Below are 21,942 nucleotides of genomic sequence, written 5' to 3'. Positions count from 1 at the left end.
AACTTTCTGTGCCCTGCTACACACTAGTTGTAGTGACGGTTCAATAACCATATCAAGTCTCCACCATCCTCCCACTGAATTCTTTTGAGAGAAACTTTTCCTCAAGAAAGGACCCGTTTCTAGAAACAATCACTTTTGCTTCCGGATCTGAAATGGGAGGTATACCCAACTTTTTTGGGTGTCCTATGAAGATGTATTTATCCACTTTGGGTTCGAGCTTATCATGATGAAACTTTTTCACATAAGCATCGCAGCCCCAAACTTTCAAGAAATGACAGCTTAGGTTTCTCTAAACCATAGTTCATACAGTGTCATCTGAACGGAATTATGTGGTGCCCTATTGTAAGTGAATGCGGTTGTCTCTAATGCCTAACCCATGAACGATAGTGGTAATTCGATAAGAGACATAATGTATGCCACATATCCAATAGGGTGCATCTATGATGTTCGGACACACCATCACACTATGGTGTTCCAGGCGGTGTTAGTTGTGAAACAATTTCCACAATGTCTCAATTGTGTACCAAACTCGCAACTCAGATATCCATCTCTATGATCATATCACAGACATTTTATCCTCCCGTCACGAAGATCTCCAACTTCACTCTGAAATTACTTGAACCTTTCAATAATTCAGACTTGTGTTTCATCAAGTAAATATACTCAACATCTACTCAAATCATCTGTGAAGTAAGAACATAACGATATCAACTGCATGCCTCAGCACTCATTGGACTACACACATCAAAATGTGTTACTTCCAGCAAGTTGCTTTCTTGTTCCATCTTACTGAAAACGAGGCTTTTCAGTCATCTTTCCCATGTGGTATGATTTGCATGTCTCAAGTGATTCAAAATCAAGTGAGTCCAAACGATCCATCTGCATGGAGTTTCTTCATGCGTACATACCAATAGACATGGTTCGCATGTCTCAAACTTTTCAGAAAATGAGTGAGTCCAAAGATCCATCAACATGGAGCTTCTTCATGCGTTTTATACCAATATGACTTACATGGCAGTGCCACAAGTAGGTGGTACTATCATTACTATCTTATATCTTTTGGCATGAACATGTGTATCACTACGATCATTGAAGGTGTTATTCAAATAAACAGAGTAACCATTATTCTCCTTAAATGAATAACCGTATTGCGATAGACATAATCCAATCATGTCTATGCTCAATGCAAACACCAAATAACAATTATTTAGGTTTAACATCGATCCCGATGGTAGAGAGAGCGTGCGATGTTTGATCACATCAACCTTGGAAATACTTCCAACACATATCGTCACCTCGCCTTTAGCTAGTCTCTGTTTATTCCGTAGCCTTTTATTTCGAGTTACTAACACTTAGCAACCGAACCGGTATCTATTACCATGGTGCTACTAGGATTACTAGTAAAGTACACATTTAATACTATGTATATCCAATATACTTCTGTCAACCTTGCCAGCCTTCTCATCTACCAAGTATCTAGGGTAGTTCTGCTTCAGTGATCGTTCCCTCATATTATAGAAGCACTTAGTCTCGGGTTTGGGTTCAACCTTGGGTTTCTTCACTAGAGCAGCAACTGTTTTGCCGTTTCATGAAGTATCCTTTCTTGCCCTTGCCCTTCTTGAAACTAATGGTTTTACTAACCATCAACAATTGATGCTCCTACTTGACTTCTACTTTCGCGGTGTCAAACATCGTGAATATTTCAAGGATCATCATATCTATCCCTGATATGTTATAGTTCATCACGAAGCTCTAGTAGCTTGGTGGCAATGACTTTGGAGAAACATCACTATCTCATCTAGAAGATTAACTCCCACTCGATTCAAGTGATTGTTGTACCCAGACAATCTGAGTACAAGCTCAACGATTGAGCTTTTCTCCCTTAGTTTGTAGGCTAAGAAACTCGTCAGAGGTCTTATACCTTTTGACGTGGGCACGAGCCTGAAATCCCAATTTCATCCCTTGGAACATCTCATATGTTCCGCGACGTTTCTAAAATGTCTTTAGCGCCTCAATTCTAAACCGTTTAACATTACTGAACTATCACGTAGTCATCAAAACGTGTATGTCAGATGTTCGCAACATCCGCAGACGACGTTCGAGGTTCAACACACCGAGCGGTGCATTAAGGACCTAAGCCTTCTACGTAGCAATGAGGACAATCCTCAGTTTACGGACCCAGTCCGCATAATTGCTACTATCAACTTTCAACTAAATTTTCTCTAGGAACATATCTAAAACAGTAGAACTAAAATGCGAGCTTACGACATAATTTGCAAAGACCTTTTGACTATGTTCATGATAATTAAGTTCATCTAATGAACTCCCACTCAGATAGACATCCCTCTAGTCATCTAAGTGATACATGATCCGAGTCAACTAGGTCGTGTCCTATCATCACGTGAGACGGACTAGTCATCATCGGTGAACATCTTCATGTTGATCGTATCCACTATACATGTTCGACCTTTCAGTCTCTTGTGTTTCGAGGCCATGTCTGTGCATTCTAGGCTCGTCAAGTCAACCTAAGTGTTTCGCGTGTGTAAATATGGCTTACACCCGTTGTATGTGAACGTTAGAATTTATCACACTCGATCATCACGTGGTGCTTCGACACAACGAACTTTCGCAACGGTGGACAGTTAGGGGGAACACTTTCTTGAAATTATTATGAGGGGTCATCTTATTTACTACCGTCATTCTAAGCAAATAGGATGCATAAATATGATAAACATCACATGCAATCAAAAAGTGACATGATATGGCCAATATCATTTTGCTCCTTTTGATCTCCATCTTCGGGGCTCCATGATCATCATCGTCACCGGCATGACACCATGATCTCCATCATCATGATCTCCATCATCGTGTCTCCATGAAGTTGTCTCGCCAACTATTACTTCTACTACCATGGCTAACGGTTTAGCAATGAAGTAAAGTAATTACATGGTGTTATTCAGTGACACGCAGGTCATACAATAAATAAAGACAACTCCTATGGCTCCTGCCGGTTGTCATACTCATCGACATGCAAGTCATGATTCCTATTACAAGAATATGATCAATCTCATACATCACATATATTTCATTCATCACATCCTTCTTGGCCATATCACATCACACGGCATATGCTGCAAAAACAAGTTAGACGTCCTCTAATTGTTGTTGAAAGTTTTTACGTGGCTGCTATAGGTTTCTAGCAAGAACGTTTCTTACCTACGCCAAAACCACAACGTGATATGCCAATTGCTATTTACCCTTCATAAGGACCCTTTTCATCGAATCCGATCCGACTAAAGTGGGAGAGACAGACACCCGCTAGCCACCTTATGCAACAAGTGCATGTCAATCGGTGGAACCTATCTCACGTAAGTGTACGTGTAAGGTCGGTCCGGGCCGCTTCATCCCACAATACCGTCGAAACAAGATAGGACTAGTAACGGTAAGCATATTGAACAAAATCAACGCCCACAACAACTTGTGTTCTACTCGTGCATAGAAACTACGCATAGATCTAGCTCATGATGCCACTGTTGGGGAACGTAACAGAAATTCAAAATTTTCTACGCATCACCAAGATCAATCTATGGAGTAATCTAGCAACGAGGGGAAGGGGAGTGCATCTACATACCCTTGTAGATCGCTAAGCGGAAGCGTTACAAGAACGCAGATGAAGGAGTCGTACTCGTAGCGATTCAGATCACGGTTGATTCTGATCTAAGCGCCGAACAATGGCGCCTCCGCGTTCAATAGACGTGCAGCTCGATGATGTCTCCCGTGCCTTGATCCAGCAAGGGAAGAGGGAGAGGTTGGGGAAGATCCGTCCAGCAGCAGCACGACGGTGTGGTGGTGGTGAAGGAGCGTGGCACTCCAGCAGGGCTTCACCAAGCACCGCAAAAGATGAGGAGGGAGATGGGTAGGGCTGCGCCAAGAGGGAGATGTTCTCATGTGTTGGGCAGCCCCAAAACCTCCACTATATATAGGGGCAAGGGGGAGGGGGAGGCGCCTTAGGGTTTCCCCTAGGGGGGGGCAGGGTAGATGGGATCTCCCCTTTGGGTGACTTGGCCCCCAAGCCAGGAGGTGGGAACCCTAGATGGGGCACCCCAAACCCTCTAGTCATGTAGGAATAGGTGAGGGGGGCGCACAGCCCCTTAGTGGGCTGGTTTGCCCCCTTCCCTTGGCCCATGAAGCCCCCCCCCAACACTTGCCGGGGCTCCCGAAACACCTTTCGGTCATGCTGGTCATCACCCGGTACCTCCGGAACACTTCCGGACTCCAAAACCCTTCGTCCAATATATCAATCTTCACCTCCGGACCATTCCGGGACTCCTCGTGACGTCCGGGATCTCATCCGGGACTCCGAACAACATTCGGTTACCACGTATATCTATTCCCTATAACCCTAGCGTCATCGAACCTTAAGTGTGTAGACCCTGCGGGTTCGGGAACCATGCAGACATGACCGAGACAACTCTCCGGCAAATAACCAATAGTGGGATCTGGATACCCATGTTGGCTCCCACATGTTCCACGATGATCTCATCGGATGAACCACTATGTCAAGGATTCAATCAATCCCGTATACAATTCCCTTTGTCTAGCGGTATAGTACTTGCCCGAGATTCGATCATCGGTATCCCGATACCTTGTTCAATCTCGTTACTGGCAAGTCTCTTTACTCGTTCCGTAACACATCATCCCGCGATCAACTCCTTGATCACATTGTGCACATTATGATGATGTCTTACCGAGTGGGCCCAGAGATACCTCTCCGTCACACGGAGTGACAAATCCCAGTCTTGATTCGTGCCAACCCAACAGACACTTTCGGAGATACCCGTAGTGCACCTTTATAGCCACCCAGCTACGTTGTGACGTTTGGTACACCCAAAGCATTCCTACGGTATCCGGGAGTTGCACAATCTCATGGTCTAAGGAAAAGATACTTGACATTTAGAAAAGCTTTAGCATACGAACTACACGATCTTGTGCTAGGCTTAAGATTGGGTCTTGTCCATCACAGCATTCTCCTAATGATGTGATCCTGTTATCAATGACATCCAATGTCCATGGTCAGGAAACCATGACCATCTGTTGATCAACGAGCTAGTCAACTAGAGGCTCACTAGGGACATGTTGTGGTCTATGTATTCACACATGTATTGCGGTTTCCGGTCAATACAAGTATAGCATGAATAATAGACAATTATCATGAACAAGGAAATACAATAATAACCATTTTATTATTGCCTCTAGGGCATATTTCCAACACGCTCCACGTGCACGCGGCCCCCTCAGCCACAGACGAGGCAAGCCGCGTCGCTGACACCTGGGCCGTATGATGTTCTTCAATAGAACCTACCGACAGATTGTGTGCCACATCTTATGAAAATGAAAGGTGGCATGAACATTATTAGCTTACGACCAAGTTGGTCTACATGTCACTGCAGTGCATACATGATTCGTCAGATGACGTCCTCATAATCAAAGACCGGAGAAAAATTCTGAATGGTCACAGGAAACTACTTGGGTGCAACATCAAGCGCAACCCACAAATGGGAGACATGTTCATCTGTATTCTCCATCACGGAGATTCAGGGGTTTACCTATTTTGTGCTATTTTACCTTCGAGAGAGTAGTAGGTCTTAGTTATTTATGTGCTACATTGTGCTACAATGATGAGCTAGTTTTTATATGACTGTGACGATGAGTTGTTATCATGATGATGGTGATGAGTTATGTGCTACAATGGTGAGCTAGTTTTTATATGACTATAATGATGAGTTGTTATCATGATGATGGTGATGAGTTATGTGCTACACGTTGTGCTACAATGATGTATAATGATGAGTTTTTATCATGATGATGATGATGAGTTATGTGCTACACGTTGTGCTAGAATGATGAGCTAGTTCTTATATGACTATGATGATGAGTTGTTATCATGATGATGATGACTTATGTGCTACCTTGTGCTAGAATGATGAGCTAGTTCCTATACAACTATGATGATGAGTTGTTATTATGATGATGATGTATGAGTTCTTATATGAATATGATGATGAGTTATTTTATCATTGGGTATCTATTGGTTGCATGAATCTAATCCGTGTTTCTTCCACCCAATGATAAAATAACTCATCATGATCATAATGATATAACAATCCCTTAATTGCTACTATATCAAAATTTGTATAACGATGTTTAAATACAATATAAAATAAAAGAATGAAATACATATTAATACTAGTAGCGCGGGGTAAAGCCCACGCAGCTACTACTTAGCAGTAGCGCGGGTAAGGGAAAACGCTACTGTTAACATACTTAGGAGTAGCGCGTATAGACCAGCGCTACTGCTAAAAATTAGCTGTAATGCTAAGCCAATAACACGTGTTACTACTAGGATTTACCCTAGTAGTGCAAGGCGAGACATCACAAGTCCCCATCACCACTGTTGGCCGCAAGGCTTAGCGCGGCGGCCTCCTCCGAAGACGGTGAGGGAGGGAGTAGCAGAGACGGAGGCTAGGAGCGACGACGACTGCAACCTTCGAAGTGGCTATGTGTTTATACTAGGGGTGAACAGGTTTTTGATACATTTCGGTATTTATGTAAGTGAAATTGGCTTGCACATTACCGACTGTTAGCTCGTTTATCCAGTCCTATTTTCGTCTATAAAAAACAACACAGCCACGAACATGTGCTTCACGATGGGCCTCCGCCTATTTTTGGACACTAGTGTAGTCACGAACATTTTTATATTATGGGATAAAGGGAGTACATGTAAAAGTGCTAAGAATCCTTTTCATTTGAAAAAAAACTAGTTTTCCTTTGTGTCGGTAAAATAAAATGGATCGACGAGTCAATGACAACTGTCGTTAGGCCAACTCCACCGCGCGATCGCATCCTGTCCGGCCCCGTCCGTTTGTGGTAAAACGGACAAACGAGGCGGCACAGCGCGCGACGGCTCGGAGCCATCTGGTCCGTTTTGTGTCGGGGCCGACCCATTTCGAGCGCAAACTTGCGCCGGGTTTGGGTCGCGGCGGACAGCGAGCGGACGCTTCGAACGTCCGCGTCGGGGCCGCATGGCAGGCGGCCACCTACCTCCCACCCGCCAACATAAATGCGCACGGGCGGGTGGCCCCACCTGTCATCCGCACAGCGAAGGGTCGTCGTCCTTCTTAAATGGGAAGTCGTGGACCGGTCGTCGTCCACACTCCCCACTCCGGCCCCTCTCTGCCCCCTCGAAACCCGACACCCTCGAAACCCTTGAAACCCTAAACTCTCCCCGTCGTCGACCTTGCCGGCCGGCCGTAGCCATGGGCCTTTGGAACTACGGCCGCAAGGGGAAGCACGACCGCGAGGCCGGCTCCTCCTTGGGCCGCCGTCGCGGCTCCGTGAAGAACGAGGAGCCCGCGTCACCGCCGCGCTCCTCCCGCCGAGCCCCCGCGCCGGCCCCCCTCGCCATCGCCCCTAGGCCCGTCGGCGAGCGCGCCCGGCAGTACCTCTGCGCGGACGTGTGTCGGCGGTACTTGGAGACGAGGACGCCGGTCCCGTGGAGTGACATCCACCTCCCCAACTGATGGCACCTCTCCGCTGACCAGGTCCCCATCCCGCCGGTGCCAGCGAGCAGCCGTGCCCGGCGCGATGAGATCGCGCGCCGCCGCCGCCTCCTCCCCGACGACCTGTACTACGACCACAGGTATGCCCCCGACTCCGAGCTCTGGGACACCTGGCTCCTGGACGAGCACGACACACGCCGCGCGTCCTACTTCGCCGGCACGGTGTCGGGGCCGCGGCGAGCACGTCGGGAGGTGCGCGGGCGCCAATGGGACGGCTTGGAGGAGGCCATGGCACTCTCTGCCGCCGGCGACGTCGCCTTACTGGAGCTGCAGATGGCGGCCGTCAAGGAAGAGGAGGAAAGGAGGGAGGAGGCGATGGAGGAGGAGCCGGTGGCCGCGTTCCACCCCGGCCTGGTGGGCCAGCAATGGAGCTGGTCGTGCACAGCGCCGGAGATGGCCGACGCCGTGGGGCCGTGAATTGGTGCCCCACGCCGCCGCGATCACCGGAGCGGGAGGCTTCGCCATGGGAGGAGGTGGTGCAGGCACCTTCGGCCTTCCAGGCCGCCCCTGTGTACCACGCGCCGCCGTCCCACCTCTAGGCGCCGCCGGTCTACGTCGACCTCGTCAGCGATGACGACGACACCGGCGGCCAGTGTAGACGGCGATGACGACAACATCGACGGGCACAAGCAGGAGCGCGCTGGCGGCGGCTGCTGTTTTTTATTTTCTTTTTCATGTTTAATTATGTCAAGTTGGACATGAAACTGGGCCGTTTTGTGGCATGGACCTAACTTAAGTTTTAAGTTTTTAAAATTGCGTTAATTTACTTTGTAAGTCATTTTATTTATGTTTTTATGTTTTTCTTAAACACGTCCAACACGGACAAGATTTGGGGTGTGGCCACGCGCTGGGCGCACCCATGACCCATGAATAGACGCGGACATGGGCGAACCCATTGCCGCCCCAAAGGGACAAAATCCGGTCAAACCGGACGTCCGTTTGGGGTCGTGCGGTGGAGTTGGCCTTAGAGCATCTGCAATAGTTTGTATGTACAATGGTTGGTATAAGTGTCCACGTCAACAGCCAACAGCACATCATATAGACTCTTCAATGAGGTGTATGTTAAATAACTAGGTGGGTCCACTAAATGTTGAAGAATTGAACAGACTTGCCTCGGAGCTTGTGCACGAAGCGTTGCTTCAGGTTCATACGGTTTCATTCTCTCTCTTCTTTTATTATGTGCCATGTTATCAAAATAGTCTACGTGGCAACTTTACCAACGATGATCATACAACTGTTGGAGATGCCCTTATTGATTGAGGAAATAACTGCTGCACGGGGACCAAGCTACAGTAAACTTACACCGGTCCTGTTTTTTTTTAAAAAAAGGAGAAAAACTTACACCGGTCCTCTGACCCGCGCTCACGCCTCCGCTCACCGGAAGGTGGGGCCACGTCGGGGGAGCCCGCGTGTCGGCGCCACGCTCCACGTGCGCGCGGCCCCCTCCGCCACGGCCGAGGCGACCCGCGCCGCTGACACCTGGGCCGCGGGCCCAATCCCGCCGCGCCGCGCACGCGGCCCCCCACGCGCGAGCGATCCCGATCCGACGGCCCGGGGCGCTTCAAGGGCGGTCAAAGCGGGCCGGGTCGGGGTCCCGGCCGGTCGCCCACCCGTCTCGCAGACCCAGGCAAGGCGAGGAACGAACTGAAGCAGAGGAGGAGCGACTGGAGCAGCCACCGCTCCGACGCCGGCGAAGGTGATGCCCTTTCTCCGCTCCTCGGCCGCCGCTCCGACGCCGCGACGGCCTCCCCACCCGCGCTCCTCCTCCCGCGGGGGTTCGTCCGTGCTCGGGCGTCCCGGGGGAGCTTCTTTTTTCCGTTTCTTGGGCCCGGGGAGAGGGGTCCCGGCGCCCCCAATGCAGCTCCGGCCGGCCGCCGGGCGGATTTTGCTCGGGGGTCCCCCGCCCTCTCCTTTCCCCTCTGTCGGGGTGGGTTGCGTCCGCGCCGGGCGAGCAAGGCTAGGGTTTTACTTTACCCGCGGCGGCTCCGGGAGGAAAGATTTGGGGATTTTTCCGTACGTCCTGCTCCGCCGGCCCGCTCAGCGCGGACGGTAGAGTTGGTAGAGGGGGCGAGGCTGTTTCCCGTTCATTATCTGTAGTTTATGTTGTTGTGTGGCAGGAGATTCTTGTTGCAGCACTTTAGCCTGCTGGAGGGATCTGTCTCTTGTGTGCTTCTTGTTCTCAAATCCCTCTTTTTTTTAAATAGTAGTTTTTTTTTATGTGCATTCCATCACGGTGTTAATTTTAGTTTCCTATAAGCTTGATGCCAATAAGCAAGATTCTTCAAGGTGTTGGTAGAAGATTCTTATTCTAGCACTTTAGCTGTTGGGGGCTCATATCCCCCCTTTCTAAAAGAAATTCTAGTTTTTTTATGTGCATTATGCCACGGAGTGTTGTCAGTTAGTGGTAGGTTGTGAGTGTGAATGTTTGTGTTAAATTTTGTTTCCTTAGCTTGATCCGGAAGATTATAGTCTTGGCAGTCGGTCACTAGTTCTTGGTGAAAGCTGATATAGACCGAAAAAGCAGAAGGATCACCTCTGGTGTTAGAAATGTCTAGCCTTAGAGGAGTCCACCAGTTGATTGCAGAAACTAAAAATGCAGTAACTTTTGATCCCCGTTGGTTGAATTTAGTAAGCCGTAGGACGAGCTAACTTCGATGTCCAGACGGATATTGGACAGCCTTTTTGCCGTCTTTCATGGTTCTTGGTTAGTGATTTGAATTCCTAGTGACTTTCGATCACATCTGAAAAAAAAATAATAATCAATGTTCCTTTCTCTGCTGCACGATAAAAATATGTCTTCTGAATTTCATATGATTCTCCGGCTAGGTAAATTTCTGTTCATTAGACTGACCCTGTGGTGAACTTGATCGTCCTGTAGATGCCACTTAAACTGTTTGTTGTTCTTTTGTTTTGTGCATTGCTGGGTTTCTTTGTATCTGTGGGTCGGTTTGTAGCTCAAATTTAAGAATTTTGTATTTTTCATCTTTCTTCTGCCTTGTTTTATGTCTACTATTGTTCTTCTATGAATTGTTTGAAATTGGTTGCATAATTAGAATTCCTTCTGGAAGTTCAAATTATTGTATTTCACCTGTTAGCTCTGATCAACACTTCATTTTTACGTCAGCTAGTTTGATATCTGATGTACGGAGAACACAAGGCTGCTCTAGTGTTTTCTTTTTTAGAAAAGGAGGATGACCCCCGGCCTCTGCATCAGGGCGGCTGCTCTAGTGTTGAGATCTAAAATTTAGAATCAGGACATTGTCTAGCTGTTGGTTCATAGACTGACTGCTTTGAGAATTTTTTATGTTGACAGCTTCCTTGCTGTCTTGCATGGCTTCCAAGTATTTACTGATAATCACACTTTTTAATTTTCCAGCTAAATATCCGAGTATCCTCAGTAGCACCCATCAAGTGGTGTTCTTTGCCAATAAGCAAGATTCTTCAAGGTGATGGTTGAGTTGCAACACTGCTGATCTCCATGTCTGTGGCTCCACACTTCAATCTTGGACTTGTTCCCAGGGACATGAATGGTAGCATTCCAGTTAGTTCTGCAAATTCCTCTGGGCCAAGTATTGGTGTTAGCTCTTTGGTTACCGATGGCAACTCATCACTCTCTGGAGGTGCCCAGTTTCAGCATAGTACGAGCATGAATGCTGATTCATTCATGCGCCTTCCTTCCTCACCGATGTCATTTTCATCCAATAACATATCTGGTTCGTCAGTCATTGATGGGTCTACCATGCAGCAAAGTCCACCTCAAGAGCAGATGCAGAAGCGGAGATCATCTAGTGCAACATCACAGCCTGGGATTGAGGCTGATGGTTCATTTCATGGTCAGAAGAAGCCAAGGGTTGATATTAGGCAAGATGATATCCTGCAACAGCATTTGATTCAGCAGCTGCTCCAAGGCCAGAGTTCTCTTCATTTCCAGGGCCAACATAATCCACAGCTTCAAGCGTTAATCCGGCAGCAGAAACTGGCACATATTCAGCATCTACAGAAGCATCAGTTGTCGCAACAGTTTCCTCAGATCCAGCAATCTCAAGTTGGCATACCTCGACAGCCGCAGTTGAGGCCGCCGCTAGCACAGCCTGGGATGCAACTACCTGGGCGTGTTAGGACACCTGTCGAGAGCGGGCTTTGTTCTCGTAGGTTAATGCAGTATTTGTATCATAAGCGTCAGCGTCCAGAGGTGAGAGTCTCTTCAATATATACATTGATTAGAAGACATGAGCCATTGAAAGATCAGTTACTCACATACTGTCTTGTAGAATAATTCCATAACATACTGGAGGAAGCTTATTGATGAATATTTTGCACCACAAGCAAGAGAAAGATGGTGTGTGTCGTCATATGAAAAAAGAGGGAATTCTCCGCTTGCTATTCCACAGACAGCTCAGGTTAGTTAACAGTCTTCACCTGAAATTTCCTTCGAATACTTGAAAGTTGCCATGTCAACATCACTTTCATATCGATGTTCAAAATAAAGTTATTTAACATCTCTTTAATGGTCTCATTGGATCATTGAACACTGTTTGATTATCAAGTATCTTTGTTGGTAGTGAGGAACACTATACTTGTATTGTAGCCGGCAATGGCTATTGTAATCTGTCATGCAATAATTAATATGATTGTAAAATATGTTCCATGTAATGAATTCATTGTAAGCTGTTAAAGCTGATTCTGTGTCTAGTCTGCATATATGGTCAATAGCAAGGGTAGTTATCCTTTGATGTTACATGATACCTATGAAATCATCTATCACATGGTCATATTTCTCCTTGTTGCAGGATACATGGCGTTGTGATATTTGTAATACACATACTGGGAAAGGATATGGTAAGTTGATTTCTTACTAAGTTTGCTCAATCCTTCTCCATGGATGCTTCTGGAAAATGAATGCTGATCTCTTATATGGGTTTATTCTGTAATAATCACCGAATTCAGTATTCTTGTAGTTCATGCGAAAACAGTTAAGCATGATAACTTATATAGGTTGTGTTACTCAAGCATGCTATAGTTTTCTTTAGCTGCACATAACACCTATAAGGAATTGTGGGACACATTCACGAATGAAAAACACACTCTTGGAAAGATGGTAGTGTTGCAGTGTGTGGTTTTAGCATTGCATTTCTTCTACAGCAACGTTTTGTTTATGTAGTCCTGCACTTCGCTCCTCCTGTTTTTGGTGAACACCTTCACATCTCTTTTTCGGGCTCTTTCTGTTTTGCTCCTTCAATGTGTTGTTCTCTTAGACTAGAAAACACACATGTGCGTGCGAAATGTGCATTTACATATCGTATGTTTTGTATAGTATATGCTCACATATGAAGAAAGTCATATCTAAAATATAAATCACCTAATTTTTTTAGGTATTCTTAGACTTATTTCTGCCATAAACAACTCCTAAGCAAAAAGAAGTTTGTAGGCTAAAAATTTAGTAATATTTTTTTTGCAAAAAAATTAAGTAGTAATCGGGAGGCTGTTAATATAGTATAAAAATATTTGTGGACGGTTCAAATCGGAAGTATACCAGCGGCCTAACTTGTACTTTAATTTGTACATATGTTAGTTAATTTTCTGTATTTATATCAAAATGTATCTCTTTGAGCTTACTCCTTTTCATTTCTTATGTCCATCTTACAGAGGCTACCTACGAAATACTTCCTAGACTCTGTCAAATTCGATTTGACCATGGTGTTGTAGATGAATATCTATTCCTTGACATGCCCAATGAATTCCGGTTGCCCAATGGATTACTTCTCCTGGAGCATACTAAAGTTGTTCAGAAGAGCATCTATGATTATCTACATGTTACGCACGAGGGCCAACTGAGAATAATATTCACTCCGGAACTAAAGGTATGTTGCTAGATGTAGTAGCTTGCCCATGCCCTGGCACCCATGTCTTGGGTGCCTTATTTTGTGGACCATTAGTGAGCATCTGGATGTTACAAATGAGGTCCAAGGAAGGACCATTCTTATCTGCTGATTGCCGCCTATGCAGATTATGTCTTGGGAGTTCTGTTCACGACGGCATGATGAGTATGTCACTCGCAGGTTTCTAGCACCGCAGGTATTAGACACTTCCTGGTTTGCGCATTTGGAAATCTTCTGTTCTTTTCTTTGACATTTTTGTATATATATATTTTACTTATGTAGCAAGTAGCAAATGTGTACCTAATTATAAATCTGAATCTGTGTGATAATCACACCCTCACATTCTCCTGCTGGACAAGTCTACAAATCACTTGGACATGCAAAGTATTGATGCTCTGGTAGTCGCTCTGGATGAATTCACTGGAGGTGTGGTCTTGGTTAGCCATGAGCCAGATATGGGTTGTGGAGGATGGCACAGTGAATAAATATGATGGCTCGTTTGAGGATTACAAGGATGAACTAATGTCAGAAATAACGAAGGAAGTCGAAGAGTTCTTTCTAGAATGAGCTGGTTTCTTCTCCGGAAATCCCATGTATTACTAGCAGCTTTTGTTTGCTCTGGTCTGCAGAATGTTAATATGGTTTTCATATGGCCAAATTAATCTATGTGGCCAAGATGAGTTTTTTGCGTGTGTGTGCCATTTCTATGCTACAAGATACTGGTAATCTGGTATTGTTTCTTCTCTAAGATTTTGTGCAAAACAATCATACCATGGGTGGTATACCTCCATATTGCATTTTGTTAACTTACTAAATAGTTACCATTATATATGTTGAGCTAATAGCGCCAGATTCTAATTAGTGAAATGCTTGGTAGTACTGACGAGAACGAGCCAAGACAGGCGTGTTTTCAACCAGCTGTTTAAGAGTACTGGTTCTTTGTTGCAGAACAGGCTCTGTGTATTTTTTTTATATTTATTGACTACATGAATTTAGTGTGTTATGGCTGCTGAAATTTGGAATCATTATTGGCAGAAGCTATTTCTTGTTTTGTGTATGTTTTGAGGAAATTAAGTTGTTTAGCATAGTGAAACTGTTTTTCTTCTCCTCACCTGCTGCTTCAAGGTTCTAAGTGTGGATACCACATCTTTGTTACTTTAAAGCTTATATTTTGGCAATTTTAGTCTTCTATAGTGTAGCTTCTGCTTTCCAGTTGCAGGAAATTATGAAAGACCAGTCTGCAAACTATATATGGTTTAATTTTGGCACCTTTATATTTTCTTACGTACATGCTTCTGTTTTACCAGGTTAATCATCTGCTTCAAATTGCCCAGAAGTATCAAGCTGCTGCCACTGAAAGTGGGCCTGCTGGGGTATCGACCAATGACGCACAAGCCATTTGCAACATGTTAGTAAACCTAGCATGCATTGCTAGTGTAAAATTCATTTGCTTCTTACAGTTCCTTTTGGCATTATAAATCACAGACGTATGTATTTCATTCTGTATAAGAGCTAGCTTTCTGTTATATTCTAATCAATGTGATGAATTTTTTTTGGTTGTTCTCAAAGGTTTGCGTCAGCATCACAACAACTAGCGAAAAATCTAGACCACCACAGCTTAAATGAACATGGGCTTTCTAAAAGATATGTTCGGTGCTTGCAGGTAATTAGAGTCCCCTTTGTAGTATTTATCCATCTCTTCCCTCGATATTATCTGAAAATTACTTTGATCTTTTACTTAGTTATATTGGATGCTTCTTTCCCTTATATGATTCTGTCTACAGTGTGTTGATTGCTTGTGTGCTCTTCTCAGATATCAGAGGTGGTGAATAACATGAAGGACTTGATTGATTTCAGCCACAAGAACAAGCTTGGCCCTATAGGTATGACCATGCACATTCACCAATCAGCATCATCTTAAGTGTTCACCTGGGTGCTGAATTATATTTTTGTAAAACAGTTTCTTCATGACCAATGATTTGTATGTAGTTTGCATCAGACTGTAGAACTAGGCATACTATTTGTGTTCACTTCTTTAAAAAACAGCCGATCTTTTTCCCTAGAAGATTCAGCAATGTTCTGATGCTCAGCTCTTCCTGTTTCGACCAAGTGATGTCTGGTGTAAATTGGTTAATGGTTTGCCTGTAACTGCAGAGAGCCTGAAGAACTATCCCAGACAAAATGGGCCAAAGCTTACAATGCAGAACATGCATGAGGAAAAGGGGGCCAACACAGAAATTAGCACCCATGGGAATAACGAGGCCCCAGGTGTCGGAACCATTTGTAGCAGTCCGCAGAATGCCGTGGCACAAAATAACTACCAGAATATGCTGAGAAGCTCAAGTGCAAACCAGGGTTTGCTTCAGCAGGAGGCGTCACAGAATGCCACGGCACTAAACAATTACCAGAACATGCTTAGAAGCTCAAGCGCAAACCAGCTTCAGCAGGAGGCATCGCAGAACACTGCGGCGCTAAACAATTACCAGAACATGCTCAGGAGCTCGAGCGCGAACCAGAGCTTGCTTCAGCACGAGGCATCGAGTATGTTCAAAGGTCCTACAGGAATGCACAATGGCGTTCAGCTGGAAGTGTCCAGATCTTTCCGTGCAGGTCAGCTCGGGCAGTTCCAGCAGCATCCCATGTCGTTTCAGCAAGCCATGCCCCAGCATCAGCAGAACAGTTTCGGGGCTGGTGCGAGCACACAGTACCAGCAGCACCTCATCCAGCAGCTGCTGCAAGAAGCCAAGAGTAGCAACAGCCGTGTAATGGCGCAGCAGCAGCAGCAGCCTCCTAGCGTGTCGGGACCCGTGATCACCAACAACCCTGCTAGTGGAGACCAGGCACATCACATGAATAACGGAGCCGTGGAGGGCGCCGCTCCAACGGGTACGACAGGGCCCAGCAATCTGATCAACAGTGGAGCCGGCATCATCCAACGATGCAGCAGTTTCAAGTCGGTGAGCAGCAACCCGGCTGCCGGCGTGGCCGCTTCCGGCGGCAACCCAGCGAGTCCCAAGGCGGCGGAGTCCATGCACGAGGAGGACGAGCTCGACCATCTCATCAGCAGCGAACTCGCGGAGAGCGGGCTGTTCATGGGGGAGCAGCAGGGTGGCGGCGCCTACTCGTGGAACATGTGACGGAGGGACTGCTAAATCTCTCAACCTAAAGTTTCTATCTACTCCCTGAGTCGTGCTTGATGTAAAATCGCCGCAAGTTATTCGGAGGTTTTCTTCTTTTTCTTTTGAGCTTTCGTGTCGCTGACCGGAACAGTTTCTGATGATCATGCACTGATTGAACCTTCAGTTGTGTGAGTGTGAGGGATCTGGCTGGGAAAGTTGAGAGCAGTGCAGTGCAATCCAGTGTTATTAACTAAGGGATGTCATGCTGTGTGTTGTCATTGTGCTGCATTCTTGCTGATTTTCTTGTGGCCCTCGGAAGAAAATATGCTCTCTTCTTCCCTTGTCGGTTTTCAATTTGAATCGCCTCTTGTTTAAACTTTGAATCACCTCTTTTTTAAACTAAAAATTTGCACACCATGGACAGATGGAACTTAAAATTCTTGTTTCGTCTTCCTAAATTGGAGCCATGACTGCAGTATCGGGAACGATACAAAGAAGATCAGAATGACCCCTGCAAGGATGCAGAAGCAGAGGATAAACGTACCTGTTCATCTTGTATGTGCTGTCCTGTTCATCTTGTATGTGCTGTCGAAGACGACAACATCACCATAGTCTAGATAATCCCGGCGTGACTGCAAATCACACTAGAACAGGTTTTATCACACTAGAACAGGTTTTGGAGCCTGCCTTCAGCATCAACTGTGTGCTCAAAGAAGAAGTCTGGATCTCTGTCCTTTCTGGTCAACATGATTCCTATGGCAGTATCAGCATCACCTTGTGCAAGCAATTACATCTTCTCCCTATAGCACATGTTATACAACTTTGTCCTCTGAAATGGTGACTTTGCATAGGATCCATACCTGCTAACGATGTTGTCAAAAATGATATATTTTTTTATCCCAGCTCCAGCCATAGCTAAGATCTCAGCTCTCTCAAATGCTTTGATCTGATTATGAGATCGGAGGAAAGGGACTTTGTCCGGTCGTGCAAGAGTGTGGCTGTGATCATCAGAGAAACTGCTGACATACCAAAGATTGAGCTTTTTATCAAGCTTAACTGTCAAATGGGCTTCGCATAAGAATCGACTCTCCGGTCTAAGCCTGCGGGTCCAGCCTTCCATGGTACAGAACTTGACCTATCGTTTTCCTGCGGCGGAACAAAGATACCTCCTCAAGCGCACAGTCCTTGCGCGATCCTTTGAACGTTTTAGCGAGTCCTTCCTGATGCTGAACCCACGTTCTCTCGCGTGCTTGTTGTAGAACGTGTGCACCTCGTCTAATGACCTGAATGTCTTTACCATCACTGCCCAATGCCTATCAAGTGACTCTTGCTGATATTCATCATAGCACATGTCAAGGTCAAACTAATCATCATCGCTCTGCTCATCGTTCCCGCTAGGACCATCAACACCTCCCTGCAAAATATGACATATAACCTTGCATGTCAATTTGTTCTTGTATTGTTACTAACCATAAATAATGTAAAGAACTTACTTGGCTACCGCTCCCACTACGAGATGCATCGACCTCGCTCTCGGCATTGTCATCATCTATATTATTACGCTCATTGTCATCATTAGCATTTATCTGTGCACATGTAAAGTAAAATAAGTGGTCATACAATTTTAATGTCAATCATTGCCCTACAATTTTTTCAACATACCTGACTCACACTATCTGTATAAAATTGTTCATCTATATCATATTCCTCATCGTCATCATTGCCATGTAGCTGTACAAATTTAAAAGGACATGTAAGTGACAAATAACTAGTTTGTATTCAATATGTTTTGGTCAACATTGAAGGCACTTACATTACCACTGTACGATTCATCCTAACTCATATAGTTGTCTCCGGGAGGCTGGTTCGCATTCAATGACGAGGATCCATTATCGCTACCGGAATCATCACTAGCGTATCCGGTTACTTGCTCCATCTATGCACATACAAATAAGGTGTGAGATCAATGCCAACATTCCACAACATCATCGCGAATACAGTAAATTCGTCAACACTGACATGACTATGTGGCATGCATACAAATTTGAACATATAAAATCATTATGAGGTCATTACGAAGTCACTACTCTCCTCTCTTATTTAGCTAAGTAGGGAATCATTTTGCATAAAAAAATGCAATGGACAAATCAAAAAGAAAAAAAAAGAGCCAGAGAACCTACTGTGCGCCGTAGAGGGGTCCTCGCCTTGGGTCGACGCCGATGCGCTGTTGCCACCCACGTCGTGGAGGGCGCCTACCAGGACAGAACGTTGACGCGGGAGCGTTGGGCGTTTCACCGGCGACACGGCGTGTGGGTGACTACGGACGTCGTCGGTGCTCGTGACTAGATAGGCACGTCGGGGTCGACGTCGTGACGGCGGTGGACCACGGCGGCGTTGATGCCGCTAGGGTTTCCTAGGCGGGGATGGGGTGTCGGTTTCATGCCACACCGGTGACACGGCGCGTGGGTGACTACGGACGCCGCCCGACGTCGTGACGGCGGTGGATGACGGTGGCGTTGATGCCGCTAGGGTTTCGTACGTGGGGATGGGGTGTCGGGGTGAGGTGTCGTTTTTCCCCTTTCCCGGTCGCACTACCGAACCGCACGGTATGCGTACGACGCGGGCGTACGGGGCGGGGCGTACACGGCCGGCCGGCCCTACAACGGACGGCGGGTACACAAATACATAATTTAGTATGGACAATACTACCCCTTCTACGTTTATTGGGGGAGGGGGGGGGGGGGTTGTACCGAAGTACTTCTCAAAATGTATTTGCAAGGGTCTCCACATACCTGACGAAAAAGAAGGCAAACATCAGTTTGTCTCTGTACATACTCGACTCTGAAGCTAGTATTGTATCACATACCTGAATAATTTAAAATCTCCAAATGTATTGATGTATTACATGTTGCTCACGTGTAAAATTTGCATTCTTTAGTAAAAGGATGGCAACCCTTTACCCTCAAGATTGATTCAGTATTAATGATGCAGGGTTCATATTGGGCGAGCCCCTCTCGAGCGTCCACCTTGTGCTGGAAGAGCATGTGCCCTTGAGAAAACATTAAGGGTAGAAAATTTGGCAGCAAGGTAAACAAAACCAGGGTAGTAAACCCCAGCCAGGGGATTTTCAAGGGCAGATGAGATTCCCTTCCCGCACAGGGAGCATTTTCCTAATTTATATTACACCATTTGGTGGCTCGTAGACGCAGGGGAAACGCTCCAGCTCGCTAGGTGGAGCTCGATCGCGTGAGAGAAGCCAACACGTGGATTTTCTCCCAGACCCCTCGAGCCATGGATTGCTCTCCCAGGGAAACGACGTGGATCGGGCCAGAAAGCCCTCCGGCGGTGAGCGACCAAATAGCGCGATCGTTTTCCACGGGCTGAATTGCCGCGCGGGCCATGCGCCCTGGATTTCGACGGGGATCCCCCCGGGATCTCGGGTAACCAAACGAGGCCTAAGAGGATATGCGGAAAAGAGAACAGATACCGTTGTAGTACCAGCTGTTGGATACAACTTGGGTTCATTGGGAGAGGCTTACGACTTCTATAACCTATATTCGTGGGAAATTGGATTGGGAATAAGATACGGAAAAAGTAGGCTCAACGTCGAGAGAACCAAATGTATGCAAGAGATAGTATGTGGATGCTCAGTGAGTTCGAAATAGATTTATTATCCAGTTTGCTGCAATGGTTTCGTGAAAATGCACTGAACAATTTAAAAGGATATGTGCCAGCAAGCTGCCCCATGCACATATGAAGGCAATATATGAGGTTTCTTTTTGATTGAGAGGCAAATGATAACTATGAAGAGCGACGACCAAAGATAGTGAGTTGCTTCGTTACTGCATTTAATATTAGTACTTGTAATTTAAGCTTTACGAATCTTGCTAGAAACTAACAAATAAAATTTTTATGTACAAGGTGAACACACCATTGGAGTTCCACGCTAGCAAGATCTACACTCGAGCTATGTTTGAGAATTTTGGTGAGATCCTGTATGAAGCAGGACAATACAAAATAGAAGTTAAAAATGGTTTGAAATATTACTTACACCGGTACCACCCAAAGAGATACGAGAAGTGGTGCAGAGTACTGTACATACTACATAGTGCATGTCGTCGCTGAGGATGAAGAACTCTCATGTGAATGTGGTAACTTCAAGCGCACAGGACTGTACGCTGCCATTCAGTTAAGGTACAGAATCACCATATTGAGACAAAAATTGTAGGATCAGTGTTCAGGCTTGCTTCAAAAAACCGTATATACTCAACAATTTAAAATTGTATTGCAGGTTCTTGATTTCTTGGGTATAGACAAAATTCCATCAAAGCATATCCTCAAAAGGTGGACAAAACATGCAAGAGATATACTTCCAACCCACTTGTCACACCTACAAAGAGACAAGATTTCAGCCAATTCCGTACCATTCAGACATTCAAATTTTTATACACATGCTTTAGAGGTTGTAAAACTTGGTGATGCAAATCCAATTGCATATGATTGTGCGATGGAACTTTTTAGGGCAGCAATGGATAAACTGACCTATTTAGCTGCTGAGCATGATGGTTTGGGTTTGCAACACAGAATTGAAATGAAGAAGACAAAAGGTACAGAATTGACTCTTCCAAGGAACACAACATGGACACATGAGCGATGATGAAGGTAGCGCCGTCGAAAATTTCATTGGATTATCAGTTCCAGAACAGAAACGCAAGGCCGGTCGACCAACAAACAGCAGAGACAAGCCTCCATATGATGACCGGTCTGCAAAGAGCAAACAAATTAAGGTCACATCACAAGTTGATACAGGTATTGGATGCAGTACAAGCAAACGAACACGGTTCTGCACTATATGTCATGGCCCTGGTCACAAGAGCACAACGTGTCCGCTAAGAGGGGACACTCCTCAAAAGAAAAGGAAAGAATCAAAATGCTCAATCTGCGGAGTGGGAGGGCATCGAAAGAACACCTGCACATGGAAAGCAACCTACTCATGATCCTGTTATCGAACCATGAGTAATCTATACAAGCAGCTAGCATATTTACCCTGTATCCTGACTGCTCTCTACCATGCACCTGAAATACTTATGTACTGTCATCTTTGTAATATGTATTTGCGTGAGCCCCTGAGCTGTCTAGATGTGTTGTTTAAAACTATTTCATGCTTCATGGTCCTGTAACAAACATCTCAGATTAATCTCCATGTGCTACTGATGACATATTCATCTACTATCCATTACATACACATATGCCTCCATTTTTAATTCCTGTTTTAATGGTAAAATCCCCTGAAATGTCGCCCTGTCATTCATCTATGCAAGTACC

General features: G+C 45.6%; 1 protein-coding gene across 1 annotated transcript; it reads left to right on the top strand.

The window, feature by feature from the left end:
- Nucleotides 1-9,159: 9,159 nt before the first annotated feature.
- On the top strand, nt 9,160-16,895 carry LOC123156101 (probable transcriptional regulator SLK2). Its single transcript, XM_044574269.1, has 10 exons — nt 9,160-9,315; nt 10,996-11,811; nt 11,891-12,019; nt 12,410-12,458; nt 13,266-13,480; nt 13,626-13,694; nt 14,806-14,906; nt 15,068-15,161; nt 15,312-15,381; nt 15,653-16,895. Exons 2-10 carry the CDS (start codon nt 11,098-11,100, stop codon nt 16,633-16,635), a joined length of 2,424 nt encoding a protein of 807 aa, XP_044430204.1. The 5' UTR covers nt 9,160-9,315; nt 10,996-11,097; the 3' UTR covers nt 16,636-16,895.
- The last annotated feature ends 5,047 nt before the right edge of the window (nt 16,896-21,942 follow it).

This window comes from Triticum aestivum, chromosome 7B, assembly GCF_018294505.1.
Source record: "Triticum aestivum cultivar Chinese Spring chromosome 7B, IWGSC CS RefSeq v2.1, whole genome shotgun sequence".
Lineage (NCBI taxonomy): Eukaryota > Viridiplantae > Streptophyta > Magnoliopsida > Poales > Poaceae > Triticum > Triticum aestivum.
This window is presented reverse-complemented; position numbering and strand designations above follow the sequence as displayed.